At 26.8% G+C, this 17,277-nt stretch overlaps 4 protein-coding genes and 1 long non-coding RNA gene across 8 annotated transcripts in view; 3 read left to right on the top strand and 2 right to left on the bottom strand.

The window, feature by feature from the left end:
- Positions 1-524: 524 nt before the first annotated feature.
- LOC113399135 (V-type proton ATPase subunit D) lies at positions 525-6,086 on the bottom strand. Its single transcript, XM_026638193.2, has 6 exons — positions 5,929-6,086; positions 5,721-5,838; positions 4,453-4,600; positions 3,441-3,656; positions 2,484-2,614; positions 525-1,424 (listed from the first exon to the last, which is right to left on the bottom strand). Exons 1-6 carry the CDS (start codon positions 5,967-5,969, stop codon positions 1,335-1,337), a joined length of 744 nt encoding a protein of 247 aa, XP_026493978.1. The 5' UTR covers positions 5,970-6,086; the 3' UTR covers positions 525-1,334.
- Positions 6,087-6,398: 312 nt separating this feature from the next.
- Positions 6,399-8,622, top strand: LOC113399131 (zinc finger imprinted 3-like). 4 transcript variants are annotated; one of them, XM_026638188.2, is made up of 4 exons: positions 6,399-6,691; positions 6,782-7,209; positions 7,499-7,974; positions 8,058-8,622. In XM_026638188.2, the coding sequence occupies exons 1-4, from the start codon at positions 6,560-6,562 to the stop codon at positions 8,291-8,293; spliced, it is 1,272 nt and encodes a 423-aa protein (XP_026493973.2). In that variant the 5' UTR covers positions 6,399-6,559; the 3' UTR covers positions 8,294-8,622. The 4 variants fall into 4 exon arrangements, with proteins under 4 accessions (XP_026493973.2, XP_064073222.1, XP_026493975.2 ...); XM_064217152.1 differs by having other exon boundaries at positions 6,782-7,206; XM_026638190.2 differs by having other exon boundaries at positions 6,782-7,206; positions 7,511-7,974; positions 8,058-8,616.
- A 378-nt stretch (positions 8,623-9,000) lies between these two features.
- On the bottom strand, positions 9,001-9,597 carry LOC135193671 (uncharacterized). The gene is made up of 3 exons (XR_010309359.1): positions 9,555-9,597; positions 9,278-9,478; positions 9,001-9,107 (listed from the first exon to the last, which is right to left on the bottom strand). It is a non-coding gene; the product is annotated as an uncharacterized LOC135193671 (long non-coding RNA).
- Positions 9,598-11,883: 2,286 nt separating this feature from the next.
- LOC113399138 (heme transporter hrg1-B-like) lies at positions 11,884-13,851 on the top strand. The gene is made up of 3 exons (XM_026638198.2): positions 11,884-12,171; positions 12,448-12,621; positions 12,696-13,851. Exons 1-3 carry the CDS (start codon positions 12,048-12,050, stop codon positions 12,851-12,853), a joined length of 456 nt encoding a protein of 151 aa, XP_026493983.2. The 5' UTR covers positions 11,884-12,047; the 3' UTR covers positions 12,854-13,851.
- A 162-nt stretch (positions 13,852-14,013) lies between these two features.
- The window catches only part of LOC113399129 (uncharacterized), a 38,287-nt gene continuing 35,023 nt past the window's right edge, over positions 14,014-17,277 (top strand). The window contains exon 1 of the mRNA XM_026638185.2: positions 14,014-14,229. The gene's annotated coding sequence lies outside the window, so the exon portion shown is untranslated. The remainder of the gene's footprint in view (positions 14,230-17,277) is intronic.

Raw genomic sequence — 17,277 nt, forward strand, 5'->3', positions numbered from 1 at the left:
TCAGTGCGAATGTATTGCTTAACTGATCATTTATTATATATGTTATTATTAAAGCAGTCCTTCGTCATAGACTCGAGTCTATATAGCCTTCTGGCGTAACTAACCAAAGATAATGAAATGAAATGTATGTACATTTGCTCTATGAATTTCATCAATTTTTTCACTATCAAAAAATAATTATACTTAATAAAGAATTAAACAATTTAACTAAGCCCTCAAAACTGTTGCACTTTAATTTTTTTTATTATTATTATTTTCCTTATTACTAAAATAATAAACACTGTTTCATTAATATCTGCGATTTTCAATTCATTTATATTTAAATGAAGAAGTTGTATCCATTTTAATATTTATAAATATCCATTTATATATTTTTACATAACTAATGAATACAACACGATTAAATTCCTGTAATCGATGTAAATGTATCAATTTTGCCCACCTTATAGTTTTGATATCCACTATCAGACATTCTTCAGTTAAATAGTAAATTGTGTTTCACAGGTAACATTAAAAAATATAAATTTCATCAATAATAATATTTAATATTTCACCAACTTGTATTTACATGATTACTTAAAATATACTGATCTATAATCAAACAACAATTCAAAAACCATAAATATTTCGGGTGTACTTAAATAGATTTATGCTCAATAAGCATTCAATTGAAGCTTACGCGGCCTTTAGACTGATCTTGACGTTTTATTTGTAACTACGGATTTTACAGATAATATAAATTCATGTGACACAGATAATAAACGATTACAGATAACAAATTAATGTTATCTTTTCTATCGTAGTTTTACAAATAAAACTTAAAATGTATTCACAAAAAAAAAACTGCTGGAATGCTTACATACAAGAACCTACATATATGCTCGAACAGCCAATTTTACGTACCATCGGACTTTAAACCATAACACCAGGTGATAAGTTATATTTTCAAGCGAACAACAATGACAACATTATATATACAGAGCTATGAACACTGTAATATCATTTAATTTCTTTATTCAGTCAAACCGGAAAGCCTTTAAAATAATGTAATTTTTATGATTTAATATTGGATAAAAATTATTTAAAAAATCCAATAAAATTTTCCTTATTATATAGAATAACAATAAGAATATAATCAATAGTTACTTTTAAAAGATAAAAATAATACTGTAAAAATATAAATGTGTGCGACGATTGAAAATATATAGAAGTAATTGTCACCAATAAAACTATTGAAAAATCATTAAAGTTAAGGTCAGGCTGGGATAGCAAAGATTGGCTCCAATTTGACTGCTTGCACTACGAAGATTAAATAGAAGGATCCTAAATGGAATTTAGAAGAGCAAGTCTTCGTCTCCCTCGTCGAGTAAGTTCGCGATGTTGTCGCGCACGTCTCTGCTCGCCAAGAGCATTGCAGCTTTTTTCTGTAAACAAATAAAATTACTCGAATAGTTATTTCAAAAATATTACAAAAAAAGTAAGTATATAGAAATGGAGTTTTATTATTTAAGTACTACTTATATTTATCAAACCTTAATAATTTAAAAATAGTACTTAAGTTAAAAGTGTTACTTTATAAAAAATATTCAACAATATACGAAATCGTTACTAGCAAATTAGTACGAAATGTAAATTAGTATAAAAATAAACATTTATCCACTCAAGAGATATAAAAAAAATTAAATTATAATATAATGATGGGATGGATGAACATGAAGATCATCGAATATGAAACGATGAAAAAAATAAAATTGTTCATAATTTTGAACAAGGAACGGATCTATAAAGGGAACCGGGAACCTGGACATATTGATTTATAAAAAATTTAATTTTCAAAATAATTGGGCCAAGTCTCATTTGATTTCGATGCAGATTTGGGCATCCACTTCCAGTACAAAAAAAACACCTGTATATTATTAGCTGCCCGTCTTACTTCGTTTGGGTGAATAACGATTTTTATTCACTTTCCAACATACGGCATCATAGCACGGCACCTACCAGGTCGAAGATATGCTTGTTGAATGAGTATGTATTTTGAACCGGCTAAAAAAATTATTGGAGAAAAAAAAAGGTGTTGCCAGCGTACATATTACAACACTATACACAATTTAAATATAATATGTGATACTAATGACCCAAAAATTGTAAAATTATAGTTCCTCAACGATTTTTACTTAACATTTTGCCAACGTAGAAACTAGCATATTCGGTGTCCGTCACTCTATTCATAGAGAACTATCAAAAAGCCTTTTCGAAATTGAGAAACACTGTAACGCGTTTTTTTTTGCTTTATATTATATAACTAAGTGTCGCTCGCGTTTTAGGCGTTGCTCGTCAAATAGGCATAAAAAGCTATCTATGTTCTTTGGTTTCAAGATTGCTTCATAACAAATTTCATCAAATTCGGTTCAGTAATTTGGTCGTGAAAGCATAAAAGCAATGTCCAAAAAATTGAGTTTAAAAATCGAATTAAATAAGCTTACCGCTTCTGCCTTATCTTTGATAATCTTCTTCTTGTCCTGGATCTTCTTCAGCCGGTAGAACTCCTCACGCTCCAACTCGTCCAGCTCGGAAATGATGTACGCGAGTGTACGCTCCAGCCGCGGGATAATAACTTAAATGAAAAATTATACTTATATAAATTGTATAAACGGCAAATAAAACTCCAATAGACAATTCTTAAGACAGTTCTTAAAATAAATACATAACCATAATCTAAACAAAAAATATATCTTGCCCTTTAGATAAATACAAAGTTTGATAAGGATGTTGTGTAGGCAATTAATGCCTTTGATTAATGGATTTAAGAAATATAAATACAATAATTATTTTTTCATACATACTATACTTATTTGAGGATTAGTTTATTATTTTCAAACCTATGTTATAAAACAAGGGACATAACATCATAGTTCCGAGATTGGTGTGCATTGCTGACATCAGGAATGATTAATATTATTTTCAGTAACAATGTCTATTGACAGTGGTGACCACTTACAGTCAGGTGGCCCCACTAAGCTAACCTAACCAGTCCGCCTACCTATGACATAAAATGAAAAAAAAAAGAGTTAAATAAATACTTATTGCTTAGACTTTAGAATCTAGAGATGTGTATAGAAACAAGAAATTATAATTAAAAAAAATGTGATCAAGGACCATGAATCAAAAAAGTTATATGTGTTTTTTATTGTAACTGTCAATATTTAATTAGACATACACATTAAATGAATTAAATGATCATTATTTAAAAAAATATATAAAAAAAATTGCATTTTAATTAAATATATTTAAAGAATATTGTGTATAAAATTTAATTATTTAGTGCTTTTGTAACCCATTAGACATACTAGTTTGATCTAGTTTAGTTTCATAAGTCTATCAAGAACATGTTAATGGTAAGAAACTTAGAATTAAATAATTCATAAAGAAACAAACATTACCGTGCTCAATAGCATTAACACGCCTATTGGTGACCTTGATAACCTCATCCAGGGTGACGAAAGACGTCTGGAGGGAAGCCAATTCAACTAGCAGTTTTACTGCACTCTGGAAGTTCTTCTTCAGCTTGGTGAGCTGCTGTCCACCTCGGGCGAGACCAGCCAACTCATATGTATCAGAGCCATCTTGATATGACTCGAAGATTGGGAGAGTGACACCTGGAAGAAATAATTGTTATAAAATGATGGAATTATCAAAATTCTATTAGTGATACAATCATTCATTAAGCCATTATTCGTTTATAGTAACTAGAAATGTTAGTACACAGTTTTTATTTATTTTTTAGCAAAATTGACTTATGAAAGAGAAATAAAACCATTTTTTATCATTCAGGCAAACACTTTTTAATCATAACATTTATTGCTAAGGATTCAATATAGGATTATATATATAAAATATATATCTGTATAAATAAAATAAAATAGACTACTTTATCAGAAAACAGGGACTAGTATAAATTTAGTGGTATAGGCCTATAAGTTTACTTATAGACAAAACTCATAGGTTTGGTTTAGGCACAGCATGACACACATATCAAAGGTGATGAGAGAAATACACATAAAAAAGAGATTTTTATGTGTATTCCTCTCATCAAGCAAAGTAAAGACCTACTTTACTTTTCATAAAATTTTTTAGTAACCAATATTTCTGCCAGCCATAAGCTAACCTCTTCATTATATTTTTTGTCATCTGGTCAGTGAGAGATCCTATTTGTCCAAATATATCTGTATGTTTTCTAACAACTAAAGTTATGTTAAGACTAAAGTTTGGTTAAAATAACTTAGATTAAACTTTTTATATAAAAATAAACATTGAGTTATCAATGTGCCACTGCTGGATAGAACTTGTTTTATTTAGCAGAAGTATCCAACTTGCAATAAACAAACATAATCAATAAGAATAAGTTCAGAATCATCTTAAAATTATAATATGTATTTAGATGTAGGTACCTACCAGCAACATTGTCTTTCTTGGAACGGATCTTAATTTGAGCTTTAGTAACGTTTTGCAACACAACTTGGTTAAAGTCTCCAGTAGTGAACTTAGCCTCAGCCAGTGAAAATGCAGCCTCTTTCATCACTTCACCCATAAGGGTTTTAGTCTGAAAGAAATTGTATCTTACATAATCATAGAGTACAAATTATTATTTAACCATACAATTTTAAATACAACTTTATCCATAGTGATGCACAGGTAACATATATATTTAAATTATTTTATTCTTTATATAACAACATGCTCTCACATTTTCACTTGAAACAAGAATTACCGCACCCCTTTGGGGCATAGCGTGATGTAATATAAATAATAAGCTTTCACAATAAATGGACTATGTAAAAATATTATTCTTTTTTAAATAGATTCACTCAACTTATCTAATACAAAATTGGCATGCATATTTTCTCTAAAAGTAATGAAAATCATTCAATTCTTATTAGAATTTAATATCTATCAAAATATATATATTTAAAATATAACTTGATCAAACAAATTAACATTACATATTATGGAAATATGTTAAATATTAGCAAGTATATTTCATATTTGAATTGATTATTCTTCCATGATAAATATAATTTTCATATTAAGTTTTATACTTTCTCTCAAAAGAAATTCTTGATCAACAATACCGATGAACTAAGCATACACATTATAAAGAGCAAAAATATTAATTATTGTATTGCCTGAATTAGATATTTATTTGAATTTTGACAATCATTAAATAATGGGAAATAAAGCATCACCATTAAAATTATTTAGGAAGTGATCAACCTTGTCTTCTTTTTTCAATTTTTCTTATTTCAATAACAGAAAGAGAGTAATCAATGTTTATTTAAAACATATGATGAATTGTTAAAAAATTAATTAATGTTTTACTTGGTATATTACTTGGCCAAACCATGTTAAGATAAGCCAATAAAAATAATTGATTTCAATTAATTTAGGCATGTTAAGAAACATTGATACACTTATTTGCACAAAAAAATGGTTAATGATAAATTTTTTGCTTGTTTTTTTTATAGAAATTACCCAATATAGTGAGTACCTTTATAGTAACTATTTCATAATTTAACTAGAGTTAAATTGCTAAAGCAAAATTTAATTTAAGTAAAATTATATTTATTCTATAATAATTAATAGTATACTTTATTATTTCACTTAGAGTTTCTTCAAAACAATAATTTCATGAGTTTATCTATTAATAAAAAAGATCATCTTACCTCAATAATTTTTCCCAGGATCATACGGAACCTAACTTGTAAAGCATCTGCTTTCTTTTTCAAGAGACCATGGCCTTTTTGTGCTCCAGCCAGACGGCCTTTTATTAACATTTGAGCCCTAAAACGCAAAATAAAAATCGTATCATCTACGAATAATTTTATTAGAAAGAGTATTACTTAATGATTCAATTATTAATGTTCAACTTACCCCCGAGAAGGGAAAATCGCTAATTTATCCTTTCCAGACATATTGATTTAAGAAAATATTGGCGTTTTATCCCTATTCAGGATTTTTACTCCCAATTCCAATCACCTGATGACAGAAGACAAGTTGGTGATAAATGTGTGTCTATGGCTGGTCTTGTGATCTCCTTTATAAAAAAAATAATTTAGTATATGTATCCGATTTTTCCAAAAAAAAAATCAAAACATATTTTCATACAAATATGTAATAACAAATATGAAAACTTATTACTCCATTAATGATTCAAAGGTTACTTTTAATTAATCAGAGGCTTCCAAATTTAATTATTATTTCATAGAATAATTATTATTTTATTTGTAGCAATCCATGACGATCTTACCAACAGAAAACTGTCTTAAATGACATATTTTGATTTCTATTGTCAAATGTCAACTCTAATTTATAATGTTGTCAAACAACTAAACAAGTGTATGAAGAATTTAAAGTATTAACTATCACAAATAATAATTAAATTTCATAAAATGTTTGATCTTGCAAATGTTACGATAAAACATGAGAATGAAAAATGAGGTCTGTATTTCTAAAATATCATATATGATTAAAACAGTTAAGTAATAAAGTCTAATTTCCTAACATGGAAGAAAATATTTCAATAAATTTATGCAGAATCTGTTTAGAAAATGGGGCCAATATTTCTATATTTGCAAAGAATGAAGATGAAAACTGTGATATACAATCTAATCTATCATTATGTTTGAAAGAAAAGGTACATATATTTATAATAATAAATAATCTCGAATTTCATTCATTGGACTTGACTTGAGCTGAATTTGAGCGTTCTTTTTTAAATTTACAGATAGAAGATATAGAGGGTTACCCACGTTTTATATGTCAGGCGTGCAATGATATATTAAATGTGGCATGTAGTTTTATCAACAAATACAGGGACACATGTAAAATATTGGAAAATGGATTGGATATTTTAAAGCGTGAAAATGAGGAGCTTAGTAGTGTAAGTTGTAAAGAACAGTCTGAAGAAGAGATTGAAATAGAAACCATAAAAAATGAGTATAAAAGTGACGATGAAGATGAATTAAGTGATCATCATCAAGATTTTTTTAAACCATTACAACTTAAACTTAAGTTCAAGGTAGAGAAGGAAAAAATACCAAAAATCGTTAAGAGAAAAAGAGGTGTTCCCAAAACAAATAGTAAACAAATCACAAATAAATTAGCCTCTTCTATATTAGAAGGTGAATTTGCATGGAATGGTGATGAATGGTGGTAATATTATTTAATTTTATTCTATAAAATCTATTTGGCTTTAACTCAATTTCATATTCATTTCTAATAGATTATGTATGATATATAAACTTGCTGTCTGGAAATGTGACAACTTAGTTTGAAATAAGAAATTATTTGTTATTAATTTCAAAAGTATTTTTTTATCAAATTTTAAAATTACCAAATTTTTAAATATTGATAAATTTTAAAATTACCAAATTTTTGAATATTGATAAAAAATCTTGGCCTTCCAACTCCAATACCTTTGAGAAATGTCTAACAATATTAGTTTTCTTTTTAGTTTAAACTCCAGTAAAAGTAAGCAATCCCTAGTAAAGTTGAAACGGATGAAAAAAAAACCTGAAATTCGAAAAAGAATAAAAGTAAAAATACCAAAAACAAAGAAACCAAACCCACCAAAATTATGTGATTTATGTGGTGAAGTATTTAAAAATCAAGATAAATTATCAATCCACAAGAAAAATGTACATTTCAGGAACCCTGTTAAATGTGTACATTGTTTAAGATTATTTGTATCTGATTATTACTTAAACAGACATATGAAAAGAAAACATGACCCAGATAAAAAGTTTATATGTGCAATATGTGGACGAGGATTCGCCTTTAAAGGAGAACTCAGCAGTCACAATAAAAATGTACATAACAAACATTTGAAACCAAAGAAACAATATAAATGTAAATTTTGTAATAAATTATACAAATGTGCTAAATCTGTCATAGTACATGAAAGATCAGCACATACAGGTAAAGTTTTATTTCATGTTATCTCTTATTACTACATCTGGCTCATCTTATATTCTCTTTTATTAATTTTTTATGTATTTCAGGTCAAAGGCCAGCTGTTTGTTCTGTATGTGGAAGCAGTTTCTATCATGATGACTATTTAAAGGAACACATGAGACTACATACTGGGGAGACTCCATTTAAATGTCCCATTTGTGACAGAGGATATGCTCAAAGATGTAATATGAAGAGTCATCTCAGAATACATAAAAGATCAGAACTAGATGCAGCTACTTTGAGTAAACTGAGACCTAACTATTTAAGACTTCTCAAATCATAAATTTACTCACACATTATTATAAGCTAGTAACAGGACACTATATTAGTGTCTAATTTTATAAATAATATTAATAATTGTTATTCTTCCAGAAAACAATTTCATTTTCTATTATAAATATTTTTAAAGTAAGCAATTAATGTTACTGTCAATTACTCTAAATTCACAGTAAAAATAAGGTAATATTAAAAAGTGTTTCAAACAATTACATCCTAAAACAAGACAAAAAACTAGCTAGATATTTTTATTTATTATATTGGGATAAATTATCTTGCTTAAATTTGATCATTTATATTTTTAATATCATAAATGACATATATTTAAAAAAAATTAACATCTTTGAAAAGGATGCAAATGTTGTATATATTTAAGATTTTGTTTCAAACATGAAATAATTATTAAATATATAGTTAAAATAATTGATTATGACCATTGATCATGGTGTAAAAAAATACTATTTTTAAGAAAACTGTTGATAGATACCATAATTATTTGTTACATTTTCATTATAAAATGATATTGTTTGTTTCCAAATTGTAGATGATTATGTAGTGTCTTCAAGACTCCTTTCTATGTTTAAACATTTTGTTAATTTTAATTATTTTAAAAAAGCAGGTGTTATATATTGAATAAAACTTATTTTTTTAAACTGACTAAATTATTTCAAATTAAAGAAAATCAGAATCTAAAATAAAAATATTCTTTACTCCTTAAATAATTTACATTTTTTTAATATACCTTCAAACATTCCTTCTTCCATAAAATTTACATTACATTGTGAAGCATAGTGTTAATATTTTTCGTTCATTCCAGCAATCTGAAAAAAAAAAACAATTATTGCATTTTATTTAAATAAAAATATGTCATTCACATATATACAGTTTTAATAGAACATAAAATTCAATATTATTTCTGAATTAATCAATTATATAATACTAACTAACTAACTCCTTTAATGAAGATGATATATCCTGCATTATTTTTTACCTTTTGTTCTTCAATATTTGACAGAAAATTACTTTATTCACTTCAATTTTTTTCAACTTTAACTCATCACCTTTTAATTTTAGTTCAAGTCCTTTTAATTTTAATTCCTCATTATGCTGTATTGTCTCTCTATATCTAAAATAGGTCCTCAATTTGATGTGTTACATTTTTCAGTAATAATAAAATCTTATCATTTTCGTTCTGAAACATAAAAAGAACATTACATTAGATAGTGTTTTTAAAAAATAAAATATTATTAAATACTACAATTAAATACCTTCCATAGGAACTACCTTATTTTTTGAACCAAAGCATTCATTACCTGTAATACAGAAATAAAAATAATATAATCTATTTTGTCAAACAATCCATTTTTACATGTTAATTTTAAATACTAAATATTTTTGATCATATTAATAATTCAAATTACTGGTGAATAATATAAAAAATATATATTTCTTAATAAAAACTTCATTATTACAAAGATCCTTTAGAAAAAGAAACTGGCTTTATACCCAATTTAGCATTAAAGTGAGTGTATGATCAGGCTTATTTTAAAGACAACAGGTTTACTTTTTGGGTTTATAATTAAACAATAACTATCATTTTATTTATTCTATTATAGAATAAATAAAATTCTAATGGTTAAGATTTACTAATAATAAAGTAATATTTGGATTTTTGTGTGTAGTAGATTAGTAATAATAGATTTTCATTTTATTTTTAATTCAAATGAGGTGTGAAGATGAATCTCACGGGCTGGCAAGGCTAGGGTGACTAGTGCAGCTTATTCTAGCTGACTGTACTAGTTCTGTACTGTACTGTTCATGATTGGACTCCACTTCCACTTACCATCAGGTGGAGTGTAGTCATATGTCTGTCTGGACAATATAAAAAAAAATTCATCATAATCCATAACTATAATATTATCATTTATATATTCTTCTTCTTCATTTATATCATTTTTTTTAGTTAGTTTATTATGTATCGGAAATTCAACAATATGTAGCTAATCAGTCACAAAGCAAGGCATTTGCAATCTTGCAAATTAAACTATACTAATATTTTAACATTAATATTTTACATTTTGATTATTTATTGTTGATTGATTTTTTTAGTATATAGTATAGAGTATATTGTATTTTAAATGTTTTAGTTTCTAAGAAATAACTCATAATTATATTTTTTATTATATTAACTTTCATCCACATTCAGGTTGAAGGAGTGCAAAAGATCATTAACATGGTAATTATCATTCTCAACAATTTAAACTCAAGTTTAGTAAATGATGGTATTTGGCTTGAATTTAATTACTTTTTGCTTAATATGAGGTCAGCTTTTCTTTTTGTTTTGTTCTTCCGATCAGCCCACATCTAAAAAACCAATTTTTTTTTATGACTTTATTAGGCAGGTGGAAGGTGGCACAAAGTGTACGACCCTCAGTAATGAGGAAACGACTAAGAACAAGAAGAAGAAGAAGAAGGTAGGCAGATGAGTAGGATCACTTGATGAGATGAGTGGTCAATATTCAGCTAGTGGCAAGAACTCATTAATTACAAATGAAAAATGTTCTTATTAATACAAGTCATTTAAAGCAATAATTTTTATTGAATGTAGTTACGAAATACATTCACATTCCCAACATTGTAATTTATCAGTACTTAGTAAAATGTTTCTGTTTTTTAATCAAGTAAGTAAAGTGTAAACTAATAACTATATATAGTCATGTAAATATTTCTGTCCAATGAATATTTTTATATAGGTACAACTGAACATGATATAAAGCTGTATATATATTTAATATAAATTCAATATTGTTGAAGCACTTACTGTTTGCAATGAATGAGTTATTCCCATAAGTCGGTAGACTATAAATTATACTCACAAATGAAATATTAATTAATTTAGTTCTTACTTTACAGCATTTGAAAACATTTTTTGAACGCCATTATCAATATTGTACCGTAGTGCGTTTCCAGAAAGTATGTCTGCTCACATTATGGTATATAACCCTGCTTTTTACCAAAATTCCATCTCCGCTTAATAATTCTAATAATTTCACCATTTGAGCTCGACTTATTCTATCGCCTTTATTTGCCCTCCACATTTCGTATGTAATTTTTGACAATAAATCAGTACTATTAGAAACTCTTAACGTTTACTATTCATTCTATTACTTATTTATTTCAATTGAATATTTATTTATTTTTTTAAATATCTTAATTCAAATAATCTGTCATCCGGCTGTCGCTGGGTATATATTTACTATTTTTACTTTTTCTAGTTTATGGCATTTTAAAAAGTAAATATAAGTCCGTAAAAATTCAATTGTATTATCGAAAAGTAGAAAAAAATTAAAGTCGGTGGCTTATTATTGTGTATACATTCATATATATATATCTAAATTTTAGAACTAGGTGGTGTAAATAAATATTTAGATCTACCTCCAAATGTTCTTAAATATGACCATTCCACATTTAAAACTACATCTCAACTTGAATTAAGAACAGAGTTTCTATCAACATTTAACAGCGCTGAATACAAGAATTTTATTGCTTTTTTAAAATTATAGCCATAGCTTTTAGGAAATTTGAACATCACTATACAGGTACATTTTAATTGTCATTTTAGTTGTCAAATGTCAAAGCTGACAAATAATTCATTTTGGTGTCGTTAACTTTTCTTTATTATTATTTACTGCAATAAACGTATTTTTATTTCCTTTTTCAACATTTTCAAGCATACAGCTAAAATATTTTATTAAAAAAGTATGTTGCGCACCAAAATTCATATAGCCATAAGTGCTATAGGTGCGATATTAGGATTGTCAGCGTTTATATGTTTTTGCATTGTTTATGCAAACATTGAAGCTGGGATGTGGGCGTTATTGTCCGGTAAGTGTTTTGACTTTCTCATAAGATTTTATATTTATATTTAAGATTATAAGATCTAAGGTTAATTTAAATGCGTTAAAACAAGTGTAGACTGTAACACAAGAATTGTTTGTAATGTAAATTTATTAGTTCATTTGTTATATATATATATATATACACATATAGTTAATCATATGAACATACATTGATAATACTTATGAATCAGACATTTCACTTAAATGATAAAGATTACCACAATATTTCTGTATTGCCTCATAATTACTAATTTTATTTCAGGCATACATGCATCATTGACTTTCATGCTACATTGCCACTATCTGAAAGAGTCCTTACATGTCAACTTTTCCAGAAAAGCTCTCCAATATCTAGGAGATTTTGGCATGGTCGGTTTTGTCTCTGGAACTGCTCTCACACTGTTTTATTTGTTTTTAGAAATATACTATAAAGCTGGTAAGTAATATTTGAATTTTTGTGTATGATATAGATTAGTAATAATAGATTTTCATTTTGTTTTTAATTCTCAGATATTCTACCAATACAAACAAGCATAATCATCCGCATGATATGGTCCTTCATGATGCTTAAATGGGGTCTCTTGTTATACATATTTACAAAAAAATACCTACGCACCTATAATGATCACCAGCTATTCTCTGAAAACCCAAACATTGAAGAAACATAATTAAAACAAATTCGAATATTTTATTTGAAAAATAATCATTTTGATATAGTTAAGTAGTTACATAAGTGATTTATATACTACTATTATTGTATGATATATTATTTACAGCAACTTTAATGTATCCTCAAATAAAATGAGAGACTGTCTATCTTCAAAATACAATAAAATTGGTGTAAATATACATAGTTTATATATCTTATTACATTGCAAATTTCCTTTGATATGTTTGATTAAATTATATTTTTAATAAAGAATAGATTAAATACTGGCAACATTAATTATTATAATCATATAAATGCATCATATCTTACAATATATTTTTTAGTACTATTAATTACTTCTTTTTTTTTTAAATAATTAATAATCAATTGAAAATTTTCTTATGTTATTTCTTGTATGATATGTAATTCTTTTGTAATGATTAATATTTAATTTTAATATCTATTATAATCTTTACTCATTTATCAACTACTTTTATTAATTTTAAATATTAATGAGTAGTTTCTTTATTTTATGTATTACTATGCCTTTGGTTTAATTTTGCATGTAAATGCTTATATTAGTATAAAACTTTGTGATATATTTTTTTTATATATGTTATTCATATAAAATTGACTGAAATTGAAAATATCTGTAGCTGTATTAAAAATGCTTTACTATTTATTTTTTTTTAGTTATTTTTTTTTTAAATTGTAAGTAGTGTTTTAGAACTCTTTTTTTGTTACACAATTAAAGTTTGCAGTAGTTTTATTTTGCATTTACTTTCAAAATTGTGTTATCATAATTTGGTTTTGATGAAATCTTTATGAACAAAAACCGGGGTATGACTTAAGGCATTATTTATGTTAAGTAGTTAGTGGTGATAGTAAATTTCTCAAGCTGTAATGTTTTATAATTAGTATTACTGTTAAGATTGAAAATTTTATCTACTATTTATTATCTTTACATAATATGTATTGTAATTAGATAAATAGAAAATAAACTTGTTTTTTTACAAATTTCGTTTTATTTTTAAATGAACTTGAAAATTAAATTAAATGTCCAATGATCTTAACACCAATTTATTGTCTAGTTTTCTGAAAGGATCAAAAATCCTGGTTATCAAACACGTAATCTTGCGCTGCGCATCCCGTTAAAATTGTTAAGAACGTAAGAACGTATAAGAAAGATGCTTTGAAAACATTCAGTGTAAAGACAAGCGAGCGGCGCGCCACACGTGAAGAGATTGCAGCGTTCGAAATTTAAAGACGCGCGGGAAAAATGTTAAGAACTTATATATATGATTTGGTGTAATGAAATTAATTTAAACATATTTAGTGTTGTTCTTATAACTTTATAGTACATGTGGATTTTTTTAAAGTAATACTACGTTAGTGGTAAGTGAATATAAATAATTTATAGGTATTTCATGAATTGCCTAGTCTTTATGCTATTTCAATACTAGCTTTTAACTACCTTTTGTTAGATCACATAAATGTTTTTACATAAATATTTTATTTACTATAATTAATCCTAAACATTTGATTTCTATCAAAATTTTATTAGAAACCGTTCCGCCATTCGAACGCTATTTGTTAACGTGATGTACGTTAACAAATTGACAAGCTAGGGTATAAAATGTACCTAAGATGATTATTTGGTAATCGAATAAGTTTTATTTCATATAGTTTTTTATTTGCGAAAGTATAAAAGTGCAATAACGTTGAATGTATCTTAAGATGATTGGTTGTTATTTTTTCACATAACGTAGTTTTTTTTATCATAGCTGTCGATATTTTAACAACTTTGACTATATTAAATTCATATGAAAAACTTGACTTCCCGTAATCCCAACAACAGTAAGAGTACAATAGAGATTCGTAAACTTAAAAAAATCTTCAAAATTTGCACACAAAAAATATAACAAGTTGAATTGGTGTTTTTTTCAACATAAACGAAAGTTACCTTATTACTAGTATTTTATTGCTACTAAGGCTGTGAAAAGAAAGGGAAATTATTAGGGTCTTAAAAAGTAAGATATAGTTTTATGTCGTATTTAGTTTGAAACCTAAACAATAACACGCCAATTAAAAAAATAAGCAATTTTATTTATTTTAATAATTTTTAGCTATGAAAACTATGAAACTTTAATGATAACTGCATAAGACATTGATAAAGGTCAATGATATCCAAATTAATTCCTTTTTTACAACTCGAAGATAGCTGAGACTATTACTTACGGAACCTAATTAAGTGTCGTATGATTTATATACTATTTGTTATTATATATCTGATTCAAAAATATCACCATCTAATAGCACGTGCAAAATTCGTAGGTAGGTACTAAATTTTCATTTATCTACCCATAAAATTAACTCAATAAAAATAAGCTTGGCTTAAATTAATACATACCTATTATAGAAATAAAAAAATATATAAGATTTATTGATAATTTTAGATTTATTAATTTAATCGAGAATTCTCTATTTGAAAGCAATAGACATTGTATTAGAGGTATATAATGGGTCATCGTTTGAGCATTCGTTCCGTTCCGCTGAGGGCATCGCTAATGGTTCGTCGTTTGTTATTCAGGCGGAGCAAGGTGCAGGAAGAGGAAATTATGTAAACATTCTAATGATCGTGATTATATTATGATTAATCTCGAGACGAAATGTTGAATTATTTATGCAAAAATAAATACAAAAACGGAAATAGAAGGCATATTTTTTCAAAAATGGAATAACATTTTCGAAAAAATGTTCGTCCTATTATCGACGAAGTTTAAAAGTCACAAACATAATTATATATGGTGCATTAGTATTTCGGATCGGATAATCTATATCACTTCGTTTATACATCGTTGACATTTGAATTATGCCAAAGTATTATTTTACAGATCAAATATAATTTCATCAATAAAGGAAAAATAAAATTAACAAGTTCTTATTATGCTTCCCGTAGCTCTGAACAGCCTGAGAATTTATAGCTTTTAGCTATGGAATGAAAATGATGATAAAATGTTATCTAAAAATGCTAGCTGTAAAAGCTTAACAGCTTTAAGAATGTTCGATGAATGTACATAATTTAAAAAAGACAGGACATATGACAACAAATCTTGGATGAACTCGATTTAAGCAATTGTAATTCTAATAATGTTTGTAAGTATATTTAAATTGGATAAAAAAACAATAACTCGGGAACATGAAGATGATCTAAGCTAGGATATGGAATTCTTAATTGTGGTTTTTAGTGATTAACTAAAGTTCTTTCCGTTTTTGGTGTCAGTTAGTTTACTTTGTCGAGTTCCATCTATTGCGCTGATGAAATTGTCCGAATATTCAACTTAAACACATTAAAAATATCCACAGTAAAAATTAGATAGAACCCTAAACCTACACTGAACCCAGTAGGTACTAAAAGAAACATCAAAAGCCGGTTCATAAAAAAATATGTGAAAATACACTAAAACATATATAAACTTCTCCTTTTTGAAGTCCGGTAAAATACTGGCTAGTTTCAATTTTATAACATGTAGTTACGTATATTTAGAATGGAATTAAATTAGTCCAGTAAACTTTTATTTTATAGTACCTAATGGTTTCAAATAATCGCAAATTAAATGCATAATAATAGTGCTCGGTCAGTGATTGAAATTCTACTTTATTAATTGTAAAATTGAAGAAAACAGGATCAATTTATATGAGTTTGCTTGTTACGATTTTTTTTCTCCTCTGAATTCTATTTTTTTTGTTAACATTAAATTTCGCCGCAGTGGCGAGGCAGGACCAAAGTCCAAATTAATGTGGACATTTTACGAGGTCCTCTGGTAAAGCAACATCTTCGAAATATAATTTTTTAAATGTCCATTTTATTTCGTCATCGTGCAAATATCAACACTGTATGTCACTGGTACTGGGATTGAAGACATTAGGTGTCACTTTTATTTTTATGTATGAAAAATATAAAAATGGTTATATGATCTATAACAAAGTAAATACACTAAAATACGATAACTGCGTGTGATATTTTTATTAAAAATTTAAAATGACAAAACTGGGGCTATCTTTTCCAAAATATTTTATTCATTTTATATTAAGACTAACTGTCCATCCGGATTTCGTCTAGGAACTTCGTTCGGCACCTTCCGGGACCAAACTACACCTCTAAGGACCTACTCAAATACACACGAAATCGACCCAACCAATTAGTAGTTACATACACACGTACAGAAGTTTTATGTATATATACATATATAAAGATATTCCATCGTTAAAAGTTTATGGTTCTACCGACTACGTGTGAGTCTGATTTGTCGGAGGAATTTGCTCAATAATTATAAACCTATTGTAAAATCCATCATAAAACGGTTCAATTTAATACGTTCACGTAAAACCCTGATTGAAATGCTTTAATAGTTACTACCCATATAGTGATTCGAATAATAA

The sequence above is a fragment of the Vanessa tameamea genome, chromosome 15, assembly GCF_037043105.1.
Source record: "Vanessa tameamea isolate UH-Manoa-2023 chromosome 15, ilVanTame1 primary haplotype, whole genome shotgun sequence".
Lineage (NCBI taxonomy): Eukaryota > Metazoa > Arthropoda > Insecta > Lepidoptera > Nymphalidae > Vanessa > Vanessa tameamea.

Bases quoted from the DNA above. Each gene is read 5' to 3' on its own strand.
- LOC113399135 (XM_026638193.2), bottom strand. From the start codon at position 5,969: ATGTCTGGAAAGGATAAATTAGCGATTTTCCCTTCTCGGGG. The intron at 5,839-5,928 runs GTAAGTTGAACA...TTTGCGTTTTAG, and splicing joins GCGATTTTCCCTTCTCGGGG to GGCTCAAATGTTAATAAAAG. The intron at 4,601-5,720 runs GTAAGATGATCT...AATTTCTTTCAG, and splicing joins TCCTGGGAAAAATTATTGAG to ACTAAAACCCTTATGGGTGA.
- LOC113399131 (XM_026638188.2), top strand. From the start codon at position 6,560: ATGGAAGAAAATATTTCAATAAATTTATGCAGAATCTGTTTAGAAAAT. The intron at 6,692-6,781 runs GTACATATATTT...TTAAATTTACAG, and splicing joins CATTATGTTTGAAAGAAAAG to ATAGAAGATATAGAGGGTTA. The intron at 7,210-7,498 runs GTAATATTATTT...TAACAATATTAG, and splicing joins TGGAATGGTGATGAATGGTG to TTTTCTTTTTAGTTTAAACT.
- LOC113399138 (XM_026638198.2), top strand. From the start codon at position 12,048: ATGTTGCGCACCAAAATTCATATAGCCATAAGTGCTATAGGTGCGATA. The intron at 12,172-12,447 runs GTAAGTGTTTTG...ATTTTATTTCAG, and splicing joins GATGTGGGCGTTATTGTCCG to GCATACATGCATCATTGACT. The intron at 12,622-12,695 runs GTAAGTAATATT...TTTAATTCTCAG, and splicing joins AGAAATATACTATAAAGCTG to ATATTCTACCAATACAAACA.